This window comes from Podarcis erhardii (genome assembly GCF_964252035.2).
Source record: "Podarcis erhardii genome assembly, chromosome: 15".
Lineage (NCBI taxonomy): Eukaryota > Metazoa > Chordata > Lepidosauria > Squamata > Lacertidae > Podarcis > Podarcis erhardii.
In genome coordinates this window covers 27,760,552-27,783,849 of record NC_138505.1, presented here as the reverse complement: position 1 = coordinate 27,783,849, position 23,298 = coordinate 27,760,552, and the positions used below count along the sequence as shown (strand labels likewise).

Genomic DNA, 23,298 nt, shown 5'->3' with positions numbered 1-23,298 from the left:
CATCCTTTTTGCTTTTTCTCGTTTTGTACATTGGATGGCATCGCGGGGATCTCTTTCCTTCCCCCCATAAACTGACAGTGTAGATCCTTTGCTGGCTTTAATGATTTCAAGGTCTTTTAGCAGAGCTAAATGAAAGACTCTCAGGCCTGATTCCTTTCAATAGAGCAACTTTCAGGACCACATTTAACGTTCTCAGCATAAGGACGCTGCCTCATATTGAGATAGATGGACTCAATATTGCCTACACTGACTGGAGATGTCAATGAGGATTGAACCTGCGACCTTCTCCAGTCAAAGCAGGCCCCTTCCCAATGCACTCTGGCCCCCTCCCCACAATGGTAAGGGTCTCAATCCCCTGCACATCCCTCAGTTAAGAGGCAGGCTGAGCACCTTCCAGTGGCCAAAAGCAGATGAACTGAAATATTTCATTTGGGGGAGGGGGTGGAATCAATGAAGTGTGGTTTAAACATTACATTCAAGCATATTCAATTCAAGCTTTGCTGCAGAATCAATGTTTTCTGGATGGCTTAAAAATTGATTAGATTTCAAGAAAAACACATGAAGGCTCTGAAGAGTGCCAGCATACTAAATTTAGCGTGGGTTAACAGCTGTGCTCATAAATATATCTGCTTCCTAGGGATGGCCCCTTGGAAAAAGTTAATAACCACTTTATGTTAGATTTGACTGACATCATATCTCTTCCAGTTCCCCAGTTTGGCATGTATTGCGTGCATTCATTGTGCTAATAATTAATTTTATGAAACAATGCATTTCTAAAAGGAAGAAATCTTCCACCCACATTGCTGCTGGCTTCTGGCTGCTGCCGGTTCTTTGGGTGGAAAGTGGTTCAGGGAGCCAGTGTGGTATAGGTGGAAAGGGGGGTGGGCAGGAAAAACAGTTCATCAGTTCCATACCTCCCGCACCGGATAAGCCAGAACCCCCAAATTCCCAGCTTTCATTTTTTTAAACAAGCAAGCAAGTCTCTAACCCTTGTTTTTGTTTTTCATAAATTGGAAATGCCTCTTGATTGCGAAGAACCTCAGAGTGGCAGTCGTAGGGCCCAATGTGAGAGGCTAATTGTTCACTCAGTTGTTTGGTGAGGATCCTGCCAGTTCCTCCCTTTTGGGTTTTTAAACCAATGAACAAAGCTATAGCAATGGCTGACATTTAGGAAAGCAGTCTAACTTATTTATAACAAAACAAATTCCTTCCAGTAGCACCTTAAAGACCAACTAAGTCAGTTCTTGGTATGAGCTTTCATGTGCATGCACACTTCTTCAGATACACTGAAAGGAATTTGTTTTGTTTTGACTATGGCAGACCAACACGGCTACCTATCTGTAACTGTAACTTATTTATTTTATAAAAATATACTGCCCATTCACATAAAATATAAATACAGTGCACAGCAGTATCTGCAAATACAATAAAACATATATTAGTAGTAATAGTATTATGACTACTACTGCCCCTACTACAGCTGCTGCTGCTGTTGTCATCGTCATCATTTGTTACCCTCTCTTCAACCTAAGATCCCAGGATGGGTTACAACATTAAAACACAATTTTTAAAAAAGTTTTAAACAACTAACTAACTGGTGAAGAACATCCAGAATGTGTGACTGTCCATGTGTGATTTTCACTTGCCAGTCACTGCCAGCAGGCAGAAACAGGCTAAGTTTTCACCCTCCTCTCTAGGCAGTCTTTTTGCCTCCATGGCTGCCAAATGGCCAAGTTTCTCCTCAGAGCCTTTGCTCATGCAGAGCCTCCATCACGGAGGGCTGCTTTGTGACACCCCCCGCCCCCCCTGCATGGAGTGCTGCTGCATTGCAGTCCTCCTCTATCCAAAACTCTATTAAAAAAATATTTTCAGTTTTCAATTTAACAATAATCCTTTACATTTGTATCCCTCATTTTGACTTCCCTCCACTCCTCTGGTTACATAGTGAATACGTTTAATTAAACTGCACGTCTCCCTTAACATCTTTTTTTAAAAATTCTATTTACTTTCCCCCCCAAGATCACATTTTAAATGCTTGATTTTATATTAACCCTGCTAATGTTTTTAATTGTTTACAATGATTCTTTAAATAATCTATATAACACCCCCATTCTATAATAAAAACACTTTCTTTTTGATTTCTTATTGTTCCCATACGTTTTGCCATTTCTGCATATTCCATGAACTTAGCTTGCCACTCTTCCTTGATTGGGATGGTGTCCAATACTCTCAATAGGACTGTAGGCCCCTTCTGGGGGACAAATGGCGGGGGTACCCTGGAGAATTGAAACCGCCATACCTTTTCCCCCTCCTTTCCTTTCTCTGCCTATTGGAGAGCCACCTGGGTTGGTGACAAGTGAATTGCTGAGGTTATTGAGGTTCCCAGCGTTGACTGTCACATCTAATCACAGCTGCACCTTCATTTCCACTTGTATGTTAGCAACAGCAGCCCCCTGCTGTTCAGCTGATTAGCTTCTGAGGATTCCCCTTAGCTAAGAAAACCTTTTTGACAAAAAGAGGAGCTTTTGCTACCTGCCTGTCACAGAGGGAGCACCATGGCTGAGGCTCTTCCTCCCTCCATAATTTCTGCCTGAAGAATTGCTCATCCACTGATGGGCAGCATCCATCAAAACTAACTTTTAATAAATTAGGAACTTAATTTTACAGTGTTGTTTGGCAAGGAGGAAACAGTTAGAAAGCCAAAGTCTTTCTTAACCTGGATGCCTCTCGATTTCCTCTGGTGATGAAGGTTCATTATCTAAGCTTAAAATAAGAAAAAGTTATCTGGGAGAATTGATTGTGGCCCTAGGAGGTCAACTTGATTGCTATGCATTAAGAATAAGTTGCTTGGTTACTCCCTTTTTCATGATGCTAGGCAATGCATCTCTAATTGTGGGCCTCATTCAGTGCCAAGTAGCTGATACGGCCAATTCCAGCCAGTCCATTGCCCAGGAAATCTTGAGAGTACAAAGCCTTCCATGCCCCTTCAGTGCCTTGTCTGAGATGTTCTTCACTGTGTTTGGCTCTCTGGAGACTGGCTGGCATGTTTATTTAGCAGTGGATTAATTTACTCCATCAGGGTCTAATCTGGGGCTGTCTGCAGCAGCATGTTAGGGGAAATGGAATCATCATCACTCCAGTTTTTATCTCTGCACAGGTGAAGCAGATCTGGCGATGCTCTGTGTATGGATTTGAGTAGATTTCCTGAGTTGGTGCATGGAAAAGACAAACAGCCTTTTTGCGTGCTGGTGCAACAGGAAGGCGTTCTGGAGTTCAGGACAGGCGTAGCTAAGAAGCCCAGCGGATGTCAACAAACCCAGTTAGAAGCCAAACACGTTGATATTAAGCATGATTTCTAAAAGGATTTAAATATTTGTTTGGGAGCTTTTACGTGGGTACCCGACGTTGGAAGCAAATGTGGGAGGAGTGTCTTTTTCTATGTTCATTGTTCCTCTTTAAATAGAAGGCTACAGGCTTTTAAGAGCAAAGCAAGTCAGGATTTGCTGTTGTGGGCAAGGGCATGCGCATGGTGAAGCAGCAATGTGGTTGCCCTCCTTGCCCTGTCCCTGGGCTAGCCTTGCCCCAAATGGTTGCGGGTTGAATATAGAAGGAACTCCTCCTCATGAGCAGCTGCAACACTCAATACCACTGGGGGAGGGGGCAGCATCATGACCTCACTCCTGAGTCCCTATGTGGGTGCCCTACATATGAGTAACACATGGATCTCCTGACAACACATACGGGTGAAAACTCAAGGGACGTCCACTGATGGGACTCTACCTAAGCAAGGGATAAAGAGGTGATGGTGCGGACAGTAGCTAAGGAGAGACCTTCCAGCCTGTGTAGGAAGCCATGAGAAGGACCAAGGCAGTGTTTGCATGAATGCCATGCAAATACTGTTGGAGGTTAATGGAGGAGGAAGAAGGGCCTTGCTCAAGGCCAGGAGTGTTAGGCGCTGCTGGTACCTCCAGGGAATCCTCAGCTAGTAGCCATACACTCTGATGATGGAGAAGGCAGGCCTGGCAGACACTATCTCTTTCACAAAGATAGTGCTGGGATGAGGAAAGGAGCCGCTGCTCCTGTTTCTTCCTTGCATCAATTCCCCTCTTGGTGCAGGAGCCTTGGAGGGCTTGGTAGGCCTCAGAATGGGGCCACACAGTGAGGGGCGTATCTTTGGAAACAGCCTCCTAAGATCTAGAGGCGGTTCCCAGTGAGTTACTGAGGGATACGCCACATTCTTGTGCTGGCCTGCTTAGATTCTCAGCATAGCCGAAGGATTTAAACATAGTCCATGCCAGCACGTAATCATTTGTGGCTCTTAAGACTGAAGCTGCCGCTGGATAAAATCGTGAAATGGATGTATTGTTGGGCCTTTGCTTCTGGCTTTGTGTGAGAGCAGTCGAAGGAAGTTTGTTTTCTTTAAGCAAGCTCACTAGACTGGAGTGAAACTTCTTTATTGTGTATGTGTATGAAAGAAAAAGAGACACACTTGTCTCAGGTTAAGGAAAAACCATTGTAGTCTTCGGTGCATTTTGAACAAAATGATATCTTGGGGACATCTGAAGAGTCCTTTAACTGGATTGGGCCACAGGGGGCATCTCCTCCTGGTCTCAACAGTAGCCAGCCAGGTACTTCTTGGATGTCCACAAGCAGCACCTGAGTGCAAATGGCTCTCTCTCCACGTGTGATTCCCAGGAACCTGGTATTCAGAGGGATCTGGTGGTCTTCTGAAGGTATTTTCAGTCACAGTGGTGAGATGTGGTTAGGATTAACCCTCCTTTGAAGGCTGGTTTGTCAGAAACTGGGTGGACAAGACTGTCTCCCTTTCTTTTAGCACAGAGCACCATGGTTTTGTTTGTATTGTGGCTCAACTCATGTCTTGTTTGTGCAGTTAAAAGATGCTTCTGGAAATTCGAGAGCTTTTTGGTTTAAGGGCTATAGGCTCATAAATATTCATCATCAGCCAAGCTACCTATTTAGCATCGTTGGAGTTCACATGTTTAGGCGGGAGACATCTTCACCACCAGCCCAAAATGAATATATTTCAGGGCAGGCCTTCTCTATGTCAGGAATGAACTTGAGTAGCAAATGATGTCATAGCCTTCGACCTGAGTAAAGCACCAGTGGTGGGAAGGGAAACTCTGGCCAGATTGAGCCAAGTGAACTATGGATTCTTAGTTTTGTCATAGAATCATAGAATCATAGAGTTGGAAGAGACCACAAGGGCCATCGAGTCCAACCCCCTGCCAAGCAGGAAACACCATCAGAGCACTCCTGACATATGGTTGTCAAGCCTCTGCTTAAAGACCTCCAAAGAAGGAAGACTCCACCACACTCCTTGGCAGCAAATTCCACTGTCGAACAGCTCTTACTGTCAGGAAGTTCTTCCTAATGTTTAGGTGGAATCTTCTTTCTTGTAGTTTGGATCCATTGCTCCGTGTCCGCTTCTCTGGAGCAGCAGAAAACAACCTTTCTCCTTCCTCTATGTGACATCATTTTATATACAGTGGTGCCCCGCAAGACGAACGCCTCGCAAGACGGAAAACCCGCTAGACGAAAGGGTTTTCCGTTTTGGAGGTGCTTCGAAAAACAAATTTCCCTATGGGCTTGCGTCGCAAGACAAAATGTCTTGCGAGTTTTTCCAACTTTTTTTCCCTCCCCCTCCCCTTTTTCTAAGCCGCTTATCAGCTGATCCGCTAAGCCGCTATAAGCCGCTAAGCCGCTAATAGCGCTAATCCGCTAAGCCGTCAATGGGCGGATTCTTTTCATCTTGAGAGGCACCACTGTATTTGAACATGGCTATCATATCACCCCTTAACCTCCTGACCAGAGGGTGTCCTTTGAAAGGGGTGTGCGGTGGCCAGCAGTTGCTTCAATCATTTTGGAGCAAATGATTCAGCAGAGGAAACACAGCCCAGAATAACTAAGGAGATAGTACAAGAATACTTGGCTAGTTTAGATGTATTCAAGTCTCCAGGGCCAGATGAACTGCATCCAAGAGTATTAAAAGAACTGGCAGGTGTGATCTCAGAACCACTGGCAGTCATCTTTGAGAATTCCTGGAGAACAGGCGAAGTCCCGGCAGACTGGAGGAGGGCAAATGTTGTCCCTATTTTCAAAAAGGGGAAAAGAGAGGACCCAAATAATTACCGCCCAGTCAGTCTGACATCAATACCAGGGAAGATTCTGGAGCAGATCATTAAGCAAACAGTCTATGAGCACCTAGAAAGGAATGCTGTGATCACCAATAGTCAGCATGGATTTCTGAAAAATAAGTCATGTCAGACTAACCTGATCTCGTTTTTTGACAGAATTACAAGCCTGGTAGATGAAGGGAACGCAGTGGATGTAGCCTACCTTGATTTCAGCAAGGCATTTGACAAGGTGCCCCATGATATTCTTGTAAAGAAGCTGGTAAAATGCGGTCTTGACTATGCTACCACTCAGTGGATTTGTAACTGGCTGACTGACCGAACCCAAAGGGTGCTCATCAATGGTTCCTCTTCATCCTGGAGAAGAGTGACTAGTGGGGTGCCACAGGGTTCTGTCTTGGGCCCGGTCTTATTCAACATCTTTATCAACGACTTGGATGATGGACTCAAGGGCATCCTGATCAAATTTGCAGATGACACCAAACTGGGAGGGGTGGCTAACACCCCAGAGGACAGGATCACACTTCAAAACGACCTTGACAGATTAGAGAACTGGGCCAAAACAAACAAGATGAATTTTAATAGGGAGAAATGTAAAGTATTGCACTTGGGCAAAAAAAATGAGAGGCACAAATACAAGATGGGTGACACCTGGCTTGAGAGCAGTACATGTGAAAAGGATCCAGGAGTCTTGGTTGACCACAAACTTGTCATGAGCCAACAGTGTGACGCGGCAGCTAAAAAAGCCAATGCAATTCTGGGCTGCATCAATAGGAGTATTGCATCTAGATCAAGGGAAGTAATAGTGCCACTGTATTCTGCTCTGTTCAGACCTCACCTGGAGTACTGTGTCCAGTTCTGGGCACCACAGTTCAAGGAGGACACTGACAAACTGGAACATGTCCAGAGGAGGGCAACCAAAATGGTCAAAGGCCTGGAAACGATGCCTTATGAAGAACAGCTAAGGGAGCTGGGCATGTTTAGCCTGGAGAAGAGGAGGTTAAGGGGTGATATGATTGCCATGTTCAAATATATAAAAGGATGTCACATAGAGGAGGGAGAAAGGTTGTTTTCTGCTGCTCCAGAGAAGCGGACACGGAGCAATGGTTCCAAACTACAAGAAAGAAGATTCCACCTAAACATTAGGAAGAACTTCCTGACAGTAAGAGCTGTTTGACAGTGGAATTTGCTGCCAAGGAGTGTGGTGGAGTCTCCTTCTTTGGAGGTCTTTAAGCAGAGGCTTGACAACCATATGTCAGGAGTGCTCTGATGGTGTTTCCTGCTTGGCAGGGGGTTGGACTCGATGGCCCTTGTGGTCTCTTCCAACTCTATGATTCTATGATTCTATGATTCCATCTAGGTGGTTTTTGGAGGCAGAGAAATCCAGCAGGATCCAGAGCATTTGAACTGCTGTCCCCTCGATTTCGAATGCATCTGCAAGTTCTGTAATCAAATGCCTTCCTGCCCTCTTTTTTCCCTGTGCTGCAGGAAGTACTTGCGGGATGCAGACCGCCAGGTCCTTGCCCAGCGTGCCTTCGTCCTCACAGTGACTGTGCTGGAGGACATGCTGAATGAGCTCACCGAGGTAAGGCCCTAAAACCCCTGCATACTTCTTTGGTGGGGGGGCTCCCCTCCTAATTCAAGGGGACAAATATTCTTTGTCTCTTTTAAAGGTCTCCGAAGATCCAGACTCCAAGTGCTGCAGCTTTTTTGCGTCCAGGATGACGACCGATGTCTCCAACAAAGCAAATGCGGAAGAAGGACAGGAAGCCCTCCCGCAAAAGGCAGCCTTGTCTGAAGGCGGGGTGGCAGCTTATGGTGCAGAGAATGGGGTGAAAGAAGCTGCCCAGGGGGTGCAGCAGCCCCCCACCGCCATGGACACAGCAGAGCTACGGGAGGCAACCCCTGAGGGAGAAGCAAAAGAGGCTCCCCAGCCGGGCTCAACGGAGCTCATGGACTCGGAAGGATATTCTGAGGATCCTGAAAAAATGGGCTCTTCCTATAGAGGCCCTGAGTCGACCCGAGGGCTGCCCGGGCGGATCCCTAAGGACAAAAGCTTAGAGAGCAGCCGGACGGCCGAACTGTCTTTGGAGGAGCTGAGCATCAGCTCTAAGCACCAGCAGTTGGAGGTGGCCAAAGTCCGCATCCAGGCAGCTCCGATGGAGGAGGTCAGCCAGAGGCCAAGCCGGAAAAGGAAACTGATTGATGACACAGAGTCAGGGAAGACCCTCCTCCTGGATGCTTATCGTGTGTGGCAGCAAGGTCAGAAGGTCATGACTTACGACCTGGCCAAGATCGAGAAGATCATGTCTGAGACGTACATGCTCATTAAGCAAGTAAGCAGCAGGGTTGAAATGTGCCTTTGCTGCCATGTTGGGCAGAAGCTGGTGAGATCTTGTATTATTGTTTGTGTTGTCTTATTTGTTCCACGATGACCAAGGAAGAGTGCTGGTGGCTGTCACTGTGGCGGCTTGGTGTGGGCTCTCAGGAGAAGCTCCTTGGCTTCTGAGGACTACATGGGTGGTGATCAGTCCCCAAATGGTCTCGATCTTAGAAAATCCAGGGAACTGAGGCAACACCCACTTCCTGGCCTGACCTGTCTTTTTACGCTAAGCCCCGTGGGGCAGGATCAGCACTGCGCCATTTGGAGCTCTGGTCAGTTTCCACGTTGCCCATTTATTTTCCAGTATAATTTTTTATCAGAGAGGGACAGTGCTGCAGACAAAACCTAGCAGCAGCAGCAGCAGCATGTCTGTCTCTTGCAATGATGCAGAGGCAGGGCAGGCCAGCAGGGAAGTGTGGGTGATGCAGGTCCAATCAGAACTATCTCAGGCCACACCCATCTATTCCGCTCACGCACCATCCCAGTCTGTGGCAGAAGCACCTCTGCCAGGGGCTGGGCCTGTAGCGCCACTCCTCAACATTGTCCCCCTGGTCAGGCCAATGCTGGTCATTAACCACTCGCCAAGACTTCGATTGCAAGTTGCATTGTAGCAAATTTCAAGTGAGGGTTTGTTGCCTTTTGGCTCCGGAGGCTGCCTTTCCTGTGGGCATTTGTGGACTTACTTCTGCTCATGGTGTGGGTTTCTTTCTGCAGGTGGATGAAGAAGCAGCCTTGGAACAAGCTGTCAAGTTCTGCCAGGTGCACGTGGGGGCCTCTGCACAGAAGCAAGTAAGTTCCAAGCTTGCTAGGCTCTTGAGCACCACCAGGTGTGTGGCATCCTCAGGCTTGCGAGAGAAGGAAGCAGAAGGCCCCCCCCCTCCTGCTTTGGGGCCATTTGCTGTCCTTTTCATCATACATATAGCATTTTTAAAATTATTATTTTGTATTCCGCCTCTCCATAGTTCAAATCATGCTCAAGGTGGCTTACAGCATGAAAAATACATAATTACAACTTACAAGCATAAGAAAAGTAGTTGTAAACCACAAATAAAACACCAAAAAGTACACAACCAAATCGAACATTTCCACATAAATCGTAATTAGGTCTAAAATAAGCACAAAATGTCAGTAATGGCAACAACCCCCACTCCAACAAAAACCCCTAAAAACAACACACCGGCCTGTTCAGCAGCCTCAGCTTTTGTAGCTGGAGTCAGTCCAGGCCCTGCCCTCCCAGGTCAGGTAGAAAAGGCCTGCAAGGCAGGGAACAGGTCTTCCAGGACTCGCAGCCAATGTGGTTTCTGGCCTCTTCAGCAGCCTCATCTCTTGAAGTTGGAGTCAGTCAGGGCCCCACCATCCCTCTTCTGTCTTCCAGTAGCAGCTTTTATTAACCTGGTTTGTTGCCCCTTTAATTGCTGTTTCTTATAGCACTAAAGGCACTCTTCTCCTCACCCCAGTCTCTTAACAGTGAGTGGCCTGATAGTCTCTGGAATTGCCCATTGGGTTGCCTTGCTAAACCCAAGCCTTGCTCTGCCAGGCTGCCTTCAAAATGCTGCCTGGGACCACCACCACCTTCCCTCCTGACCCCCACCCAGCTGCCTATGTCCATGTTCATGTGTCCAGTTCTGACTTGCCAGAAGAGCAACTGGGGCAGATATCCACTGCCCAAAGCGGCCTGGAAGACAAGAGAATACAGAGCTCTGCAAAATGCTTTGCTTGACTTTACTCTCGTGTGTAAGCATCTCATCAAGTGTTTTAAAACCAAACTAACCGTACAATTCTCTACACGTTTACCCTGAAACAAATACCACCATGCATTCGGTGGAATTTATTATCATATGGTATAAGCGGCTGCAGCTTAATTTTTTTAAAAATGCAATTATCTCAACGCATAATTTACAGAAAATGAATACAGTTCTTTCAAGACAGTGAATGATTAAATTTAGAGAGCCAGCTTACCGTAGGGATTGGAGTGTGGACCTACCACCTGAGAGAGCAGGGTTCAAATCCCCTCTCAGCCACGAAGCTTTCACTGGGAGATCTCAGCCTAAATGGGAAAGGAGTCACAGGTACACACACTGCCTTGAGTTCCATAGGGGGAAAAGGTGGGATATAAAGGTAAGACTAATAACAGCAATATAAAAGTAACAATATATGGAAAATTCCAATTGCAGTTATTTTATTGTGTTTCAGCTATTTTATACAGTGGTACCTCAGGTTACAGATGCTTCAGGTTACAGACTCTGCTAACCCAGAAATAGTACCTCAGATTAAGAACTTTTCTTCAGGATGAGAACAGAAATTGCGCAGCAGCGACAGCGGGAGGCCCCATTAGCTAAAGTGGTGCTTCAGGTTAAGAACAGTTTCAGGTTAAGAACGGACCTCCAGAACGAATTAAGTTCTTAACCCGAGGTACCACTGTATACAAATCTTACTTGCAGCCCCCTCCTGTGTGTGTGTGTGTGTGTGTGTGTGTGTGTGTTATGGAATTAATGATGTTTTTACACTGGAAGAGGGGGGTATAAATAATACACCATAAGTTGCCATATCTTTCTCTTGATAAACTTGATGTTGCAGTTTGAAAAACCTTGACCTTGCAGTTGGAAATTGTAATTATAAAATATGCATCCGTTTGGAATTGATGTGGAGGATTTTCCATGATGATGATGTGTATTGCAAGTAAGATTTGTATACAGGTATTTGAAATGCATTGCTTTGTTCATGTTAATAGCCTGGCGAGATATATTTCAGTCAAAGCTTGTTTGGTCACCTATCTGGGATGTTGCAGTGCGACAACCCCTGCCTGGATCAGGGGGTGGCCTCTAAGGTGACCCCTTCTAAATTTGTACCCTAGTAACCCAAAGTCCACCAGGCTGAATTCATCTGGCCACTGGGATTCTTCTCATTTGGCACATGGCTAGATTTCTCATTCTCTTGTCTTGAAATAAGCATACTCATTCCATGAAATGTGTTAAAATTATTGCATATTGAATATTGTAGTTCTGTTTTTAGTTTCGCTACCTGCTTAGCAAACAGTAAAGTTTAGTGAGGCTTGTTGAGATGTTTTTCTTCACTTTTGTTTTGCTTTTCTCAGCTCTGACTTGCTCCTTAGAAGGAGGCTTCAGACAGGTTCTTGACTTGGGTGGAATTTTGCCTTCCCTTCTCTCTAAAGCTGGGAGAGGGGGATGGTGTTCAGCATAAATTCTCAGGACCTTACAAACAGCTTTCTTCTGTGGTGCCTTTTGTTTTTCTTTAATTGTTCCATCTTTGTGGAATACCATCTCCTTGATTAGAAAATCTAAAGGCCCTGAAGTACAAATGTTCCAGCATAACCCACTAATTAGCCCCCTTGTTCTCCGTGCCTCTTGGGGCTGCCGTGTTTGAAAAATAACACCATTGCAGTTGTTAATTGCTAGCGTGCATCGAGGAAGTTAGCAGTCAGTGTGTGAAGCAGACCGCTAAAGCGAATTGGCTTGATTAACCCCCTCATCCTTTCACAAGCCATTCATGTTCCTGGACAAGCAAGCTGGTGATTCTCTCAAGGGCAAAACACTCCTCCCTGCAGCCCCACTAACTGGGGATGCTGCTTGTTGTTGTTTAGTCGTTTAGTCATGTCCAACTCTTTATGACCCCCTGGACCAGAGCACGCCAGGCACTCCTGTCTTCCACTGCCTCCTGCAGTTTGGTCAAACTCATGCTGGTAGCTTCGAGAACACTGTCCAACCATCTCATCCTCTGTCGTCCCCTTCTCCTTGTGCCCTCCATCTTTCCCAACATCAGGGTCTTTTCCAGGGAGTCTTCTCTTCTCATGAGGGGGCCAAAGTACTGGAGTCTCAGCTTCAGGATCTGTCCTTCCAGTGAGCACTCAGGGCTGATTCCCATAAGAATGGATAGGTTTGATCTTCTTGCAGTCCATGGGACTCTCAAGAGTCTCCTCCGGCACCATAATTCAAAAGCATCAATTCTTCGGCGATCAGCCTTCTTTATGGTCCAGCTCTCACTTCCATACATCACTACTCTCATGTGAATGGAATTAATCATAGAATCATAGAGTTGGAAGAGACCACAAGGGCCATCGAGTCCAACCCCCTGCCAAGCAGGAAACACCATCAGAGCACTCCTGACATATGGTTGTCAAGCCTCTGCTTAAAGACCTCCAAAGAAGGAGACTCCACCACACTCCTTGGCAGCAAATTCCACTGTCAAACAGCTCTTACTGTCAGGAAGTTCTTCCTAATGTTTAGGTGGAATCTTCTTTCTTGTAGTTTGGATCCATTGCTCCGTGTCCGCTTCTCTGGAGCAGCAGAAAACAACCTTTCTCCCTCCTCTATGTGACATCCTTTTATATATTTGAACATGGCTATCATATCACTCCTTAAGCTCCTCTTCTCCAGGCTAAACATACCCTGCTCCCTTAACCGTTCCTCATAAGGCATTGTTTCCAGGCCTTTGACCATTTTGGTTGCCCTCCTCTGGACACGTTCCAGTTTGTCAGTGTCCTTCTTGAACTGTGGTGCCCAGAACTGGACACAGTACTCCAGGTGAGGTCTGACCAGAGCAGAATACAGTGGCACTATTACTTCCCTTGATCTAGATGCAATACTCCTATTGATGCAGCCCAGAATTGCATTGGCTTTTTTAGCTGCCGCGTCACACTGTTGGCTCATGACAAGTTTGTGGTCAACCAAGACTCCTAGATCCTTTTCACATGTACTGCTCTCAAGCCAGGTGTCACCCATCTTGTATTTGTGCCTCTCATTTTTTTTGCCCAAGTGCAATACTTTACATTTCTCCCTCTTAAAATTCATCTTGTTTAGTTAGGCTCCCCAGCTAAAGATGTCCCAGTAGTTCATTTCAGTCTTGTTGGTGCTGCTGGGCTTTGTGGGTTCTGACAGCCCTGAAGGCAGCTGGTGGCAACCAGCCCTAGCTCAGGGCCAGAACACTTGCTTTGCATGCAGAAGGTCTCCACTCAGACCCCCAGCAGCATCTCTGGGTAGGCCTGGCAAAGATGCCCTGCCTGAAACCTTGCTGAGCCATTGTTGCCAGTCAGTGTAGAGATGACACCAAGTTAGATGGGTCAGGGTCTGCTTCCTCCCTTCCTGAGCTGAAACCTCTTTAACACCCTTCTTCCTGTGCCTCCTTCACTTAAGGTCCGGAGGGTGTCAACACAAAAATAGGCCTTTTCTGTAGTGGCTCCCATTTGTGGAATGCCCTCCCCAGGGAGGTTCAGCTGGCACCTTCATTACAGTGGTACCTCGGGTTAAGTACTTAATTCGTTCTGGAGGTTCATTCTTAACCTGAAACTGTTCTTAACCTGAGGTACCACTTTAGCTAATGGGGCCTCCCGCTGCCACTGTGCGATTTCTGTTCTCATCCTGAAGCAAAGTTCTTAACCTGAGGTACTATTTCTGGGTTAGCGGAGTCTGTAACCTGAAGCGTCTGTAACCTGAGGTACCACTATATATATATATATTTTAGGTGCCAGGTGAAAATATTTCTCTTCAACCAGGCATTTGGCTGATTAATATTCTACAGCCTTTTAAATGGGTCTGTGGGAAGAGGGGTTTGTTGTTTCGTTTTGATTATTTTCCTTGTGTTTTTATCTTGTGTTTTGTTCTGTGAACCGCCCGTAGTAACGATGTCACCAAGGCAGAAGAGGGAAACTGTGCTTGGACTGAAATCCCCTTTTCTCCCTTGCCTGGGAGCAAGTCCCACTGAACTCAGCCTTCTCTAAAGGTCCCTCTACCCCCGTGTGAGCATCGGGATCAGTGCCTGAGGCTCCCCTCTCTGGACCACCACCACCAGCCATTAGGGTGGGGGCAATACGGATGGGGCTTCCTCCACGGTGGCCTTTGTGAGTTGGGGGCCACAGAGGGATGCCTCCTCCATATTCCTCCCAACCTCTGTCCTTGTCATTGTAAGTTGGCTTGAGAGGTTTTCAAAGGGTAATTTAAATAAATAAGCAAAGGTGGTTGGGTTTGTTCAGATGCAGGGGGGAGGAACTGAGGTTTTGACTGCCTGTGTCCCATAATGCCGCCTCTGCAAAGGGCGTTTTCCTCATACAGCCTTGCCTGCCTCTGCTCCAGCTTTGCAGTCTCTGACCCCCACCCCCTGCAATGCGCTTGTGCCTTAGGAGATGCCCGTTAGCAGCGGGTGGGAGGGAGGAGGGCTCCTCTGCTAATTGCAGGCCTTGTCTTTCCTCGCTGGGATTTGCCTTTCTGAGAGACTCCCTCGGAGCTGAGGCTGCCTGTTCTTAGCATGCTTGGAGGATCTGTAGGTAGCCAACATTTCACTCCTCTTGCGTTTTGCTTCATTTCTATTGCTGTCTAGAAGAAGGGCGTTTTTATCTGCACGGGGTGGGATGGGGAGGAAAGCAGCTTGGGCCAGGGAAGAGTCTCTGGGCATCAGCTGGAAGGAGAAGCCGTGCCACACCTTCACGGAGAGTTGGCCCTCCGGACTCATTTCACCAAGGGGGCACTTGGAACCTCCCGCCACCAGTTCACTGACCCAGATATGGACCAGCAGTCCATGTCTCCTGCCTCAGCCAGCTGCCCTTCTATTCTTCCTCTGTTTCTGAGGTATATCAAATGCCATCCCCCCCCCCCCCCGCTAAGCAAAGTATCTCTTTTGAAGAAAAATAGAATCCATTTTGTCTTTACCTTGGGAACTTTGACTAATCCAGATTTAGCAGTATTGACTAGTTTTTGACCTTAGGGCTTGTGGGCAGGTTGGGAAGAGAATGTGTGAGAAAAGTTTGTGTGACTTTTTTTCTTGGTTAATCTGCTTACCGCTGTAGAAGTGATGCTGATGTTCAGCTCCTAGGCAATATATCCCTTTGAAATTTGCACTTTACTGAAAAAAATATCAGTTTATATGCCACTTAATTAGAGTTGACTCTCTGTGGTGTACAACTAACTCAATACAATACAGCTAAAAATCAGTAAAGCTATAAAATCAGGATACAGTTCATTTTTAATTCCTTGACCCTATTGATGCTTCTTTCCCCAGAGCCTCTTGGTATTTGGAGCTCCCGGGTGGAGAAGGTCTTTCCCCTTGCCCTGAGCTGGCTGCCGCAGCAGCCTTTCCCCTCTCCTTCCTTACGGCCTTTGCTTGTCTCCTCCTCCAGGCTACAGGGGAAGCACCGACCACTCCAAAGCACCCGAAGGACAGCAAAGAGATCTGCTTCCCAGCCGCCCCCGCCTCTCTGACGCCTCCCGCTGGGACTGCCTACTCCCTGGCTTCAGAGGCCCTCCTGAGAGCAGCAGCTGACCTGCAGGCCAAGCCCAAGACAGCTTCTCCCCCATCCTCCTCCTCGTCTTCCTCCTCCTCCTCCTCTGCCAGCGTGCTGCTACTGCTGCCGCCCCAGGAGCAAACCGGGGCAGAGAGTGTCGAAGAGGCCCCTGTTGTCTCCAGCCTGGCCTGTGGTGAGCTACATCTTTGCAGAGAAGCTTTATAGAGTTGCCCAAAGCATCTGTGCATCCCAGCGTCATTGTGTCCGTGAAACATGTCTGTGGTTTCTGGCTTGGGCAGGGGGGGTGGGGAGGCTATTTTTGACTCGGCTCCTCAAACTACAGCTCACCTTCCTTGCTCCCATGTGGCTCTTTGCACGGAAGGGTTTAAATGCTTCGTGCAAAAGAATGAAGGTGAGGTCACAAGCGGCTTGGCACAGAATCCCACCAGAATGTGCTTGTTTTATATTTATAAAAAATACTTACTGTAAAGATGGACCGCAGCGGTTTGCAGCAATATAAAGACACAAAGCTGGCAGTCAAATCATAAAAAGCTAAAAGCAAGAAGAAATTTAAAACTCGAATTCCACCCAGTGTCTGTGCACTATTGTCCAAAGGATGCAGAGATGGCAGCTGGACCCATTTAGAATGTTTTGGGTCCAGCTTCAGGAGGGACGATGAGGCAGTGCAGCACCCCAGCCCAATTCTCTTCTGCATACATCAGCCGCAGATCCAACCTTGTAGGGTTTGGGAAGTTGAGGATTTCTCATTATCTTGGTGGGGCGGAGGGGGCAGGTCCGACCCCCGCTTGATGTGGTGCACTGCAGGGAACCACATCCCTGCCTGCCTGAGCCAAGTTCTGGGTGTGGTTGCTCCTTACACGGTTGAAAATTTAGTCACTGCAGCAAAAACCCCAGAAGGGACAGACTAGTTGGTAGTAGCCACATGGCTGTGATGAACCATGAGTGGCTGAGATGGGAGCATTTGGATCCTTGTGTCCTTCAGGCAGAGAGCTGAAAGCATGAAGCCTTTTGGGGGTGGGGAGAGATTTGCAATTGCTAAAGTCTTGTCTTCCTGAAGGTAGCAAAGAGCTACTGCTGCCACCGCCACCCTGCAGCGGTTTTGTTTTTGAGAGAAGGGGCTCGCTGAAATGATGTCCCCTGTTTGTGGGTGTTATGTGTGAAGCGCAAGATGAGCTGGTGAGAATAGGAACCGCCAACTAATGAAGTCGTGAACCCCAAAGCACCAGCTCTCAGCATCCACGGGTGCTGATGGGTTTCCCTGGCAACAGGTTGGGAAGGAGAGGTGGAGGGGGCTGTTGGCACCTCCGAGGTTTCTCTCTTCAGCCTGTTTCTTCTTTGGTAAAAGCTGGGAGAAGGAGGAAGGCCTGGCCTGCCTTGCCCCTCTCACGCAGCTGTGCCGACGGGGGGCTGCTTCAGGCTGAGTCTCTGAGGGCTTTGGGGGTCCATCCCTGAAATCTCAAAAGCCATCTCTCTGTGTGTGTACGCACTCAATAGTTACAACTCTGGTTTTCTTTTCGAGAGCAGTACTTGAGTTGAAGTGCTAGGCATTTGAAGATGACTTACATCTCTGCCCTGTTGTCTGTTTTGCTGTGGAGGTTATGGATATGCCTGCACTTGAATTACTTTTCCCCAGGGGTTTCGCAAAATTGGCATTAAAATGCACAACACCAGAAAACGAGCTTCTGATCTCCTCTAGAGCGCCCCCCCCCCCATTCCCTCTGCCGATTCAGACTCCTGGGACCTCGACTCCACCTCCCAAGGAGAAGGAAGTGTGTGTTTTGTGTTCAGTAGCAGAGCCCAGCATCTCATAGCCCAGGTTCCAACAGTGGGAGTGGGACCCCCCTCCCCCCCCCAAATGTTTCAGGCAAGGCAGCCCTTGAGTTGACTCTGCATTCTGGCCTGCACATTTTTACCTGAATTGGATACTTCACAGAGCAGTGCTCTTACTCTAGAGGAGGTGCAGAGATCCTTTGTGCCTCCAGATGTTGCTGACCTAGAGCTCCCATCATCCCTGGCCATGCTTGCTGGGGCTGATGGGAGTTGTAGTTCAGCAATATATAGGGCCAGATGTTTCAGTTCCAGTTAGATACAAGGTTGAGAGGATGTTGCTGCACCTCTTCTTGGGAGCAGTCCCCACGTGACATTTAACTCTCACCCTCAAGTGCCATGTCTAAGAGCATAACGGGGAGGTTTGTGTCTGTTTCTGAGAAGGACACCGGCCCCATTGAAATGACATCTTTTGCTTATGAAGAACCTCATGAAAGGAAGCACCCTCCCCCTTTCAGCTGTGCAGACACTGCCAGCTAAATCTCAAAGAGTTCTCATCTGGCACATGGTTCTCCCTGTGAGGAAGTCCACTTCTGTTCTCTGGCCAGTTGGGGATCCCCAGCACCAACATCTCCCTTACAGTGTGAACAAAGGGCCAGACGGCACATCTTCACTGAAATGAAGGCGGCTGACATGTGTCTCTGATTCCTCTCTAAATGAGCTAATTTCAGTTGGCGTCATGGTGGCTGGAGGTGAGTGGACTTGGGACTGCGGTCTACACACACACCATAAATGCCCCATTGAAATTAAGGGCACAGTTTGCTCTGGGAGGGCCAGCCTAGCCTTCCTGAGTTGGACTACCAAGGACCCACTTGGTAGAAGGAGAGCTAATCTGGGTTGTGGCCCCTCTTCCTGAGGCAGTTGGAAGGCTGGGCCTGATTCTGACCAGCTGCCCTTCAAGGGGAGGAGGACCTCAAGTCTTGCCTAAGTCCTAAAGAGCTGGGCTCCCAACTGCCTCTGCTTTCAGATGCAGATATGTGATAGATACTTAGGACTAGCAGAAGCAAAGCAAAGCCAAGTCAGAAGCAGCTGTTGTGTCCTCTCATTGGCGGGTATGTGGAACGTTAAGAAAATGAACACATGGCTTAAAAGCAGAGGCAGGGTGTGTATTATATCATCTTTATCCTCTTCAGCCACAGGGGAGCCCCCAAACCTCTCTCCACAGACAGCCATTAGCAAGTGTCTGCCAAAGAGGAAGTGGCAATTGACATAGGACCTTGTCACTTGATGCAACAGAGGAGGCCGCCAGCCAGCCCACTTGATGTGCTTCCCTTTTCTTCCCCATTGATCAGAAAGGAGAGCCTGTGTCTCACTGTGAAGGCAGCTGCATTCATGCTGGGCCTGTGACTCAATCGAAGCCGGACAGATCTGGCTGAGTGGCAGGCATTCCAGTCCAGCTCAGTAAATATTTAGCAAGATAAGCCCCCCACAGCCAGAAGAAGAGTTTGGATTTGATATCCCGCTCTATCACTACCCGAAGGAGTCTCAAAGCGGCTAACATTCTCCTTTCCCTTCCTCCCCCACAACAAACATCTGTGAGGTGAGTGGGGCTGAGAGACTTCAGAGAAGTGTGACTAGCCCAAGGTCACCCAGCAGCTGCATGTGGAGGAGCGGAGATGCAAACCCGGTTCACCAGATTACGAGTCTACCGCTCTTAACCACTACACCACACTGGCTCCAGCTGCCATTAGGCAACAGAGCTGCCGCTGCATCTTTCAGAAGGGAGAAGGGAAGCCACTAGCAACCTCACATCTGCCTGGCCAAAGGGGACCTCCTGTTGATGTCTTGTCTGCATACCCTACAATCTGGGAAGCTGTGGGTGGGCAGACCTTTGCTGGGGGCCTGGCTAACCTAGAAGGTTTCTGGTGCAGAAAGCTTCACTCGTCACCTCTGTTACTTATTCAACACCCTCCCCAGGTCTTACATGATTGACGTGTTGGGCCTTGGCAAAAGCTGCCCTCCATGTGGAAACTTCCTGGGTCTTTGCTGTGCGAGTTGCTGGGACTTGCTTGTGGGTTTCTTCCCCCCATTGGAGCATCTAATTAGATGCTGGGCCTCCTTTGCTTGAACCAGCTGCTGCAGCCATGCTCTTGCTATGCCCTTTTGTATTCTCACTGTGCTGAGTGCAACATGGAGGTGACAGTGGTCATAAATATGTCTGGTTCTGTACTCTGAGCGCGCACCAGCAACCTTCTCTCTGTTGGGCTGCCCTTTGCCAGAAGTGTTTCTCTTGCAGCTGCCTGAAAAGCCAGGTCCTTGTGGCTTTGCTGCATTAAACTGGTAATCATATAACCCTCACTGAACTCAGTGGGACTTTCTTTTGAGTAGACCGGTGTTGGGTTGCACTGGTAATCATATGTTGCTGTACACCACACCTGGAGTCAAGCACATGCCCACTTTTAAGTATTCTGCATGAAGTCTTCACAGTGAAGCCCCGTGAAGTCCACATGGCATGAGCATAGTTCCCATTTCTATGGTTGGTAGCAGAGAGAGGGATATCTCTTGAGTCATCTTTGCTCATCTTGTTTATGCAGAGGAGGAGGAGGAAGAAGAAGGCAAGCTAGACCGGCCTCTGGAAGGAGCAGGCTTGCAGCAGCAAGAATCCCACCTCTGCCAGCAGATGAAGATGGCGACAGTGGCCCCCTCGTCCAATCTGATGCCCTGGCAAGTGGAGCTGGAGCCTGTGACCAGCACCAGTGTTGGAGGAGGGCAGGTCTGCGGCCGAGGTAAGGGATGCCCAATGAAGCCTTTGGGGGTCTTGGAGAAGGTGGCTTGGATAGAACAGAGAAGTACAGTATGAAAATATGCATGGGCCAAGCAGGCAGGCAAGCCTCTTTGAGAACAGATAGCATTTTGGCAGGTAGGAGGGCAAATTCCTAGGAGCTCAGTGGCAGAGGAGCATGTGGAAGCCCTTGGTGGCATCTCCAGGCAAGGGAGTACTGAGCCAGGTGGACCAGAGGCAGCTTCCCATGTTACTCAAGTGTAGGGCGAACTTTTGGCAATCTGTAGTTTTCAGTGAGTTCCTCCCTGGGGTGTCCTCCATTGTCACAGAGAAGGGTAGGAGGGTGGTGGCTAAATCTGAAGGTATTGCCCCAGGCAGGAGACTGGAGTGCTGGCAGGGCAGGCAGCAGTGGTGGCTCTTCTTCAAGCAGGAGCCCCTTCAGGGTATGGTGAGTAACCCTCTCCTGGGGGGAAGCAGGAAGCTCTTTTTCTTCCCAGTCACTTACAGAGCAAAGAGCCCAGGGCTCAGGCCCAGCCTGTTGCTGGTTCTGCTCTGGTGCAGACGTTCTTTTATTATGACATGCTTGTTCGCTCAAAGACCCTCTTCCGAGCTGACATTTCCTCCTCTCAGCCTCCAGCTCCAAGGCTCACCTCTGCTCCGAAACGCCACAGCCCTCCGCGGGGAGCAAGGCCGATGCCAGCCGCATCAAGACCCGCGTGTTTCCCAGCATGCCCAAGCTCTTCATCCCCTCGTCCGTCACCAAGTTCCCACCGGAGATCACCGTCACCCCCCCAACGCCCACCCTCCTCTCCCCCAAGGGCAGCATTTCAGAAGAAACCAAGCAGAAGCTAAAGGTACTTACCAGGGTTTGGGGCAGGGAGTATCATTGGGGCCCCAGTCATGTTTTGAATTTGGCAGAGAGAATTTGTGTGTGCAGACTGGGGTGGCAGTGGAGGAGGCTGTCCAGGCAGCTGCAGACAAGAGTCCTCTGTGCCCTCTTTGCCTCTCCCCCCCCCCTTGGGTTCTCAGGTGGGCTTAAGGAACCCATCTTCTGTTTGTAAAACATAGGAACAGCCTTCAGGTCAAAGAGGGCCTACTTGGTCCAGCCCCCTGTTCTTCCAGAGGCCAGCCAGCTGCCGTTGACGAAGCAGGACTTTAGCAATTCCAACACCCCAAGGAGGGCCTCATCCAGACTTGCTGAGTCCTGACTTCTTCACCTTGGAGGTGTGCTCCTTCTGTTCCCCAGCCAAAGCATGGTCCATCCTCTCTTTGGTCATGTTGGGAATAAGGGACAAACTGTCTGGCTGAACAGGCAGGCAGAGTTTGGGGGGAGGTGGCACCTGCGATGATACCCTTTTGCAAACTGCCTTGGTGGAAGGACTGGGCGGGGGCAGAAAGACTTCCCTCCCTCCTTCAGCCTGGAGTGTTGCCATGTTAATCTAGGATAACCTGGTTAAGAAATCTCCGTAGTCTCCCTCCCACCCATTGCTTGTATTGGAAGTACTGCAGGTTTTCAAGATGATTAAAGCAAGCCCAGGTGGGGTGGAGGGAAATGCTTTGGGGGAATAGCAGATCTTCAGAATTTTTAAAAATAAAAAAACCCTCTTCCCTTTGTCTGGGCCAGTCTGCTATCCTTTCAGCCCAGTCTGCGGCGAATGTGAAGAAGGAGACCCTTTGCCAGCCAGCGCTGGAGATTGTAGAAACCTCAAGCCAAGAGTCTTCGCTGGAGAGTGACTCTGATGAAGAGGATGACTACATGGATGTCTGAGGGGTGCTGGGCGGGGGGCTCCGTCCTCCCTTCCCCTCCCCTCCCCTCCCTCTGGCTTCTCTTTCCAGCATCACAGCAAGCCAGCCAGCCACCAGCCATTACCACCTTCAGTGCTGCTGCCTCTGCTGTTGCCTTTAACTTACGGGGCAGCCGAAAGCTCACCACTGTCACCCCCAAGCCGAATCTGCACTTAAATCCCTCGGCACCTCCTCACTCATTTCTCCCTCTTTAAATGGACGGCTTTTACAGGAGGCAGCAGCAGCAGCATTTGGCTGGCTGGCTGGCTAAGCAGCAGAGACTGGACGGGCCACCACAATGGTCTTGCCTCCTTCGTTACTATAAGCAAAACTGTGGCTTATTTTATCTCGGTATTGTCTTAAAAGGACCAGGCGGGAGAGACAGCTGGCAACCTCACTAGGACTCTGCCTCTTTGGAGACCGTTGGACAAGCGATGTAAGCCGAGAGGTCGCAGGGCACCTTTGGTCTTATCAGGAAACGGATTTCAGTACCATTTTGGTAATGTCTGCTTTTTACAGAACAACACAAAGAAGGGTATATGTTTGTTTTTTAAGTATATATATATATAAATATATGTGGCGGGATTGCTCACATTTATATGGGGAACATAAAGGAAGCCCAGCATTTTTTCTACTGAATGTTAACGTTGTAATATAAGGAATACAAACCCTGCACTTCAATAGTGGGGCGTGTTGTGCCCACAGCATGTGTCACAGAGCTTGCCAGGCGGGGTTTCAATTTCTGGGGGGCGGGGGGAGGTGGGAGAAGACAAGGGTTAAATAAATGGTGCAGTGCAAAGCTTTGTAATAATAAATATACATTTTTTAAATAAAGTGAGAACACGTTTCTCCCAAGCCTCTTCTCTGCTGTGCCTGGAATGCTCCTTCACCCTTTCATCCGCTTTCCTCTCCCTCCTCCCAGGTCTCTAGAAGAGGCAAAGAAATCTGAATTTTCAGGGGAGAGCAGCCCCTCGCCTCAGGGCAAGTAGTGGGAGAGATGAGTTACAGCTGATGCAAGGGATTGTGGAGTAGAGAAGGCCTCTTCCCCTTCTTGCCTGATCATGCTGAAGTGGGCTGGGTCACCTCCGTCTCTGCTGGGGCCAGAACATTTTTCATCCAGCCGTGTGATCCAAGTGGCACACTTGGGGCACAAGAGCAGCCTCCTTTCCTCCTCTCC

At 48.5% G+C, this 23,298-nt stretch overlaps 1 protein-coding gene across 1 annotated transcript in view; it reads left to right on the top strand.

The window, feature by feature from the left end:
* The window catches only part of CABIN1 (calcineurin binding protein 1), a 63,228-nt gene extending 40,259 nt beyond the window's left edge, over positions 1 to 22,969 (top strand). The window contains exons 34-40 of the mRNA XM_081840744.1: positions 7,641 to 7,737; positions 7,826 to 8,488; positions 9,250 to 9,324; positions 15,662 to 15,959; positions 20,149 to 20,340; positions 20,967 to 21,190; positions 21,961 to 22,969. Of these exons, the coding sequence (XP_081696870.1) occupies positions 7,641 to 7,737; positions 7,826 to 8,488; positions 9,250 to 9,324; positions 15,662 to 15,959; positions 20,149 to 20,340; positions 20,967 to 21,190; positions 21,961 to 22,104 (1,693 nt within the window). The 3' untranslated portion in view covers positions 22,105 to 22,969. The remainder of the gene's footprint in view (positions 1 to 7,640; positions 7,738 to 7,825; positions 8,489 to 9,249; positions 9,325 to 15,661; positions 15,960 to 20,148; positions 20,341 to 20,966; positions 21,191 to 21,960) is intronic.
* Positions 22,970 to 23,298: the final 329 nt, after the last annotated feature.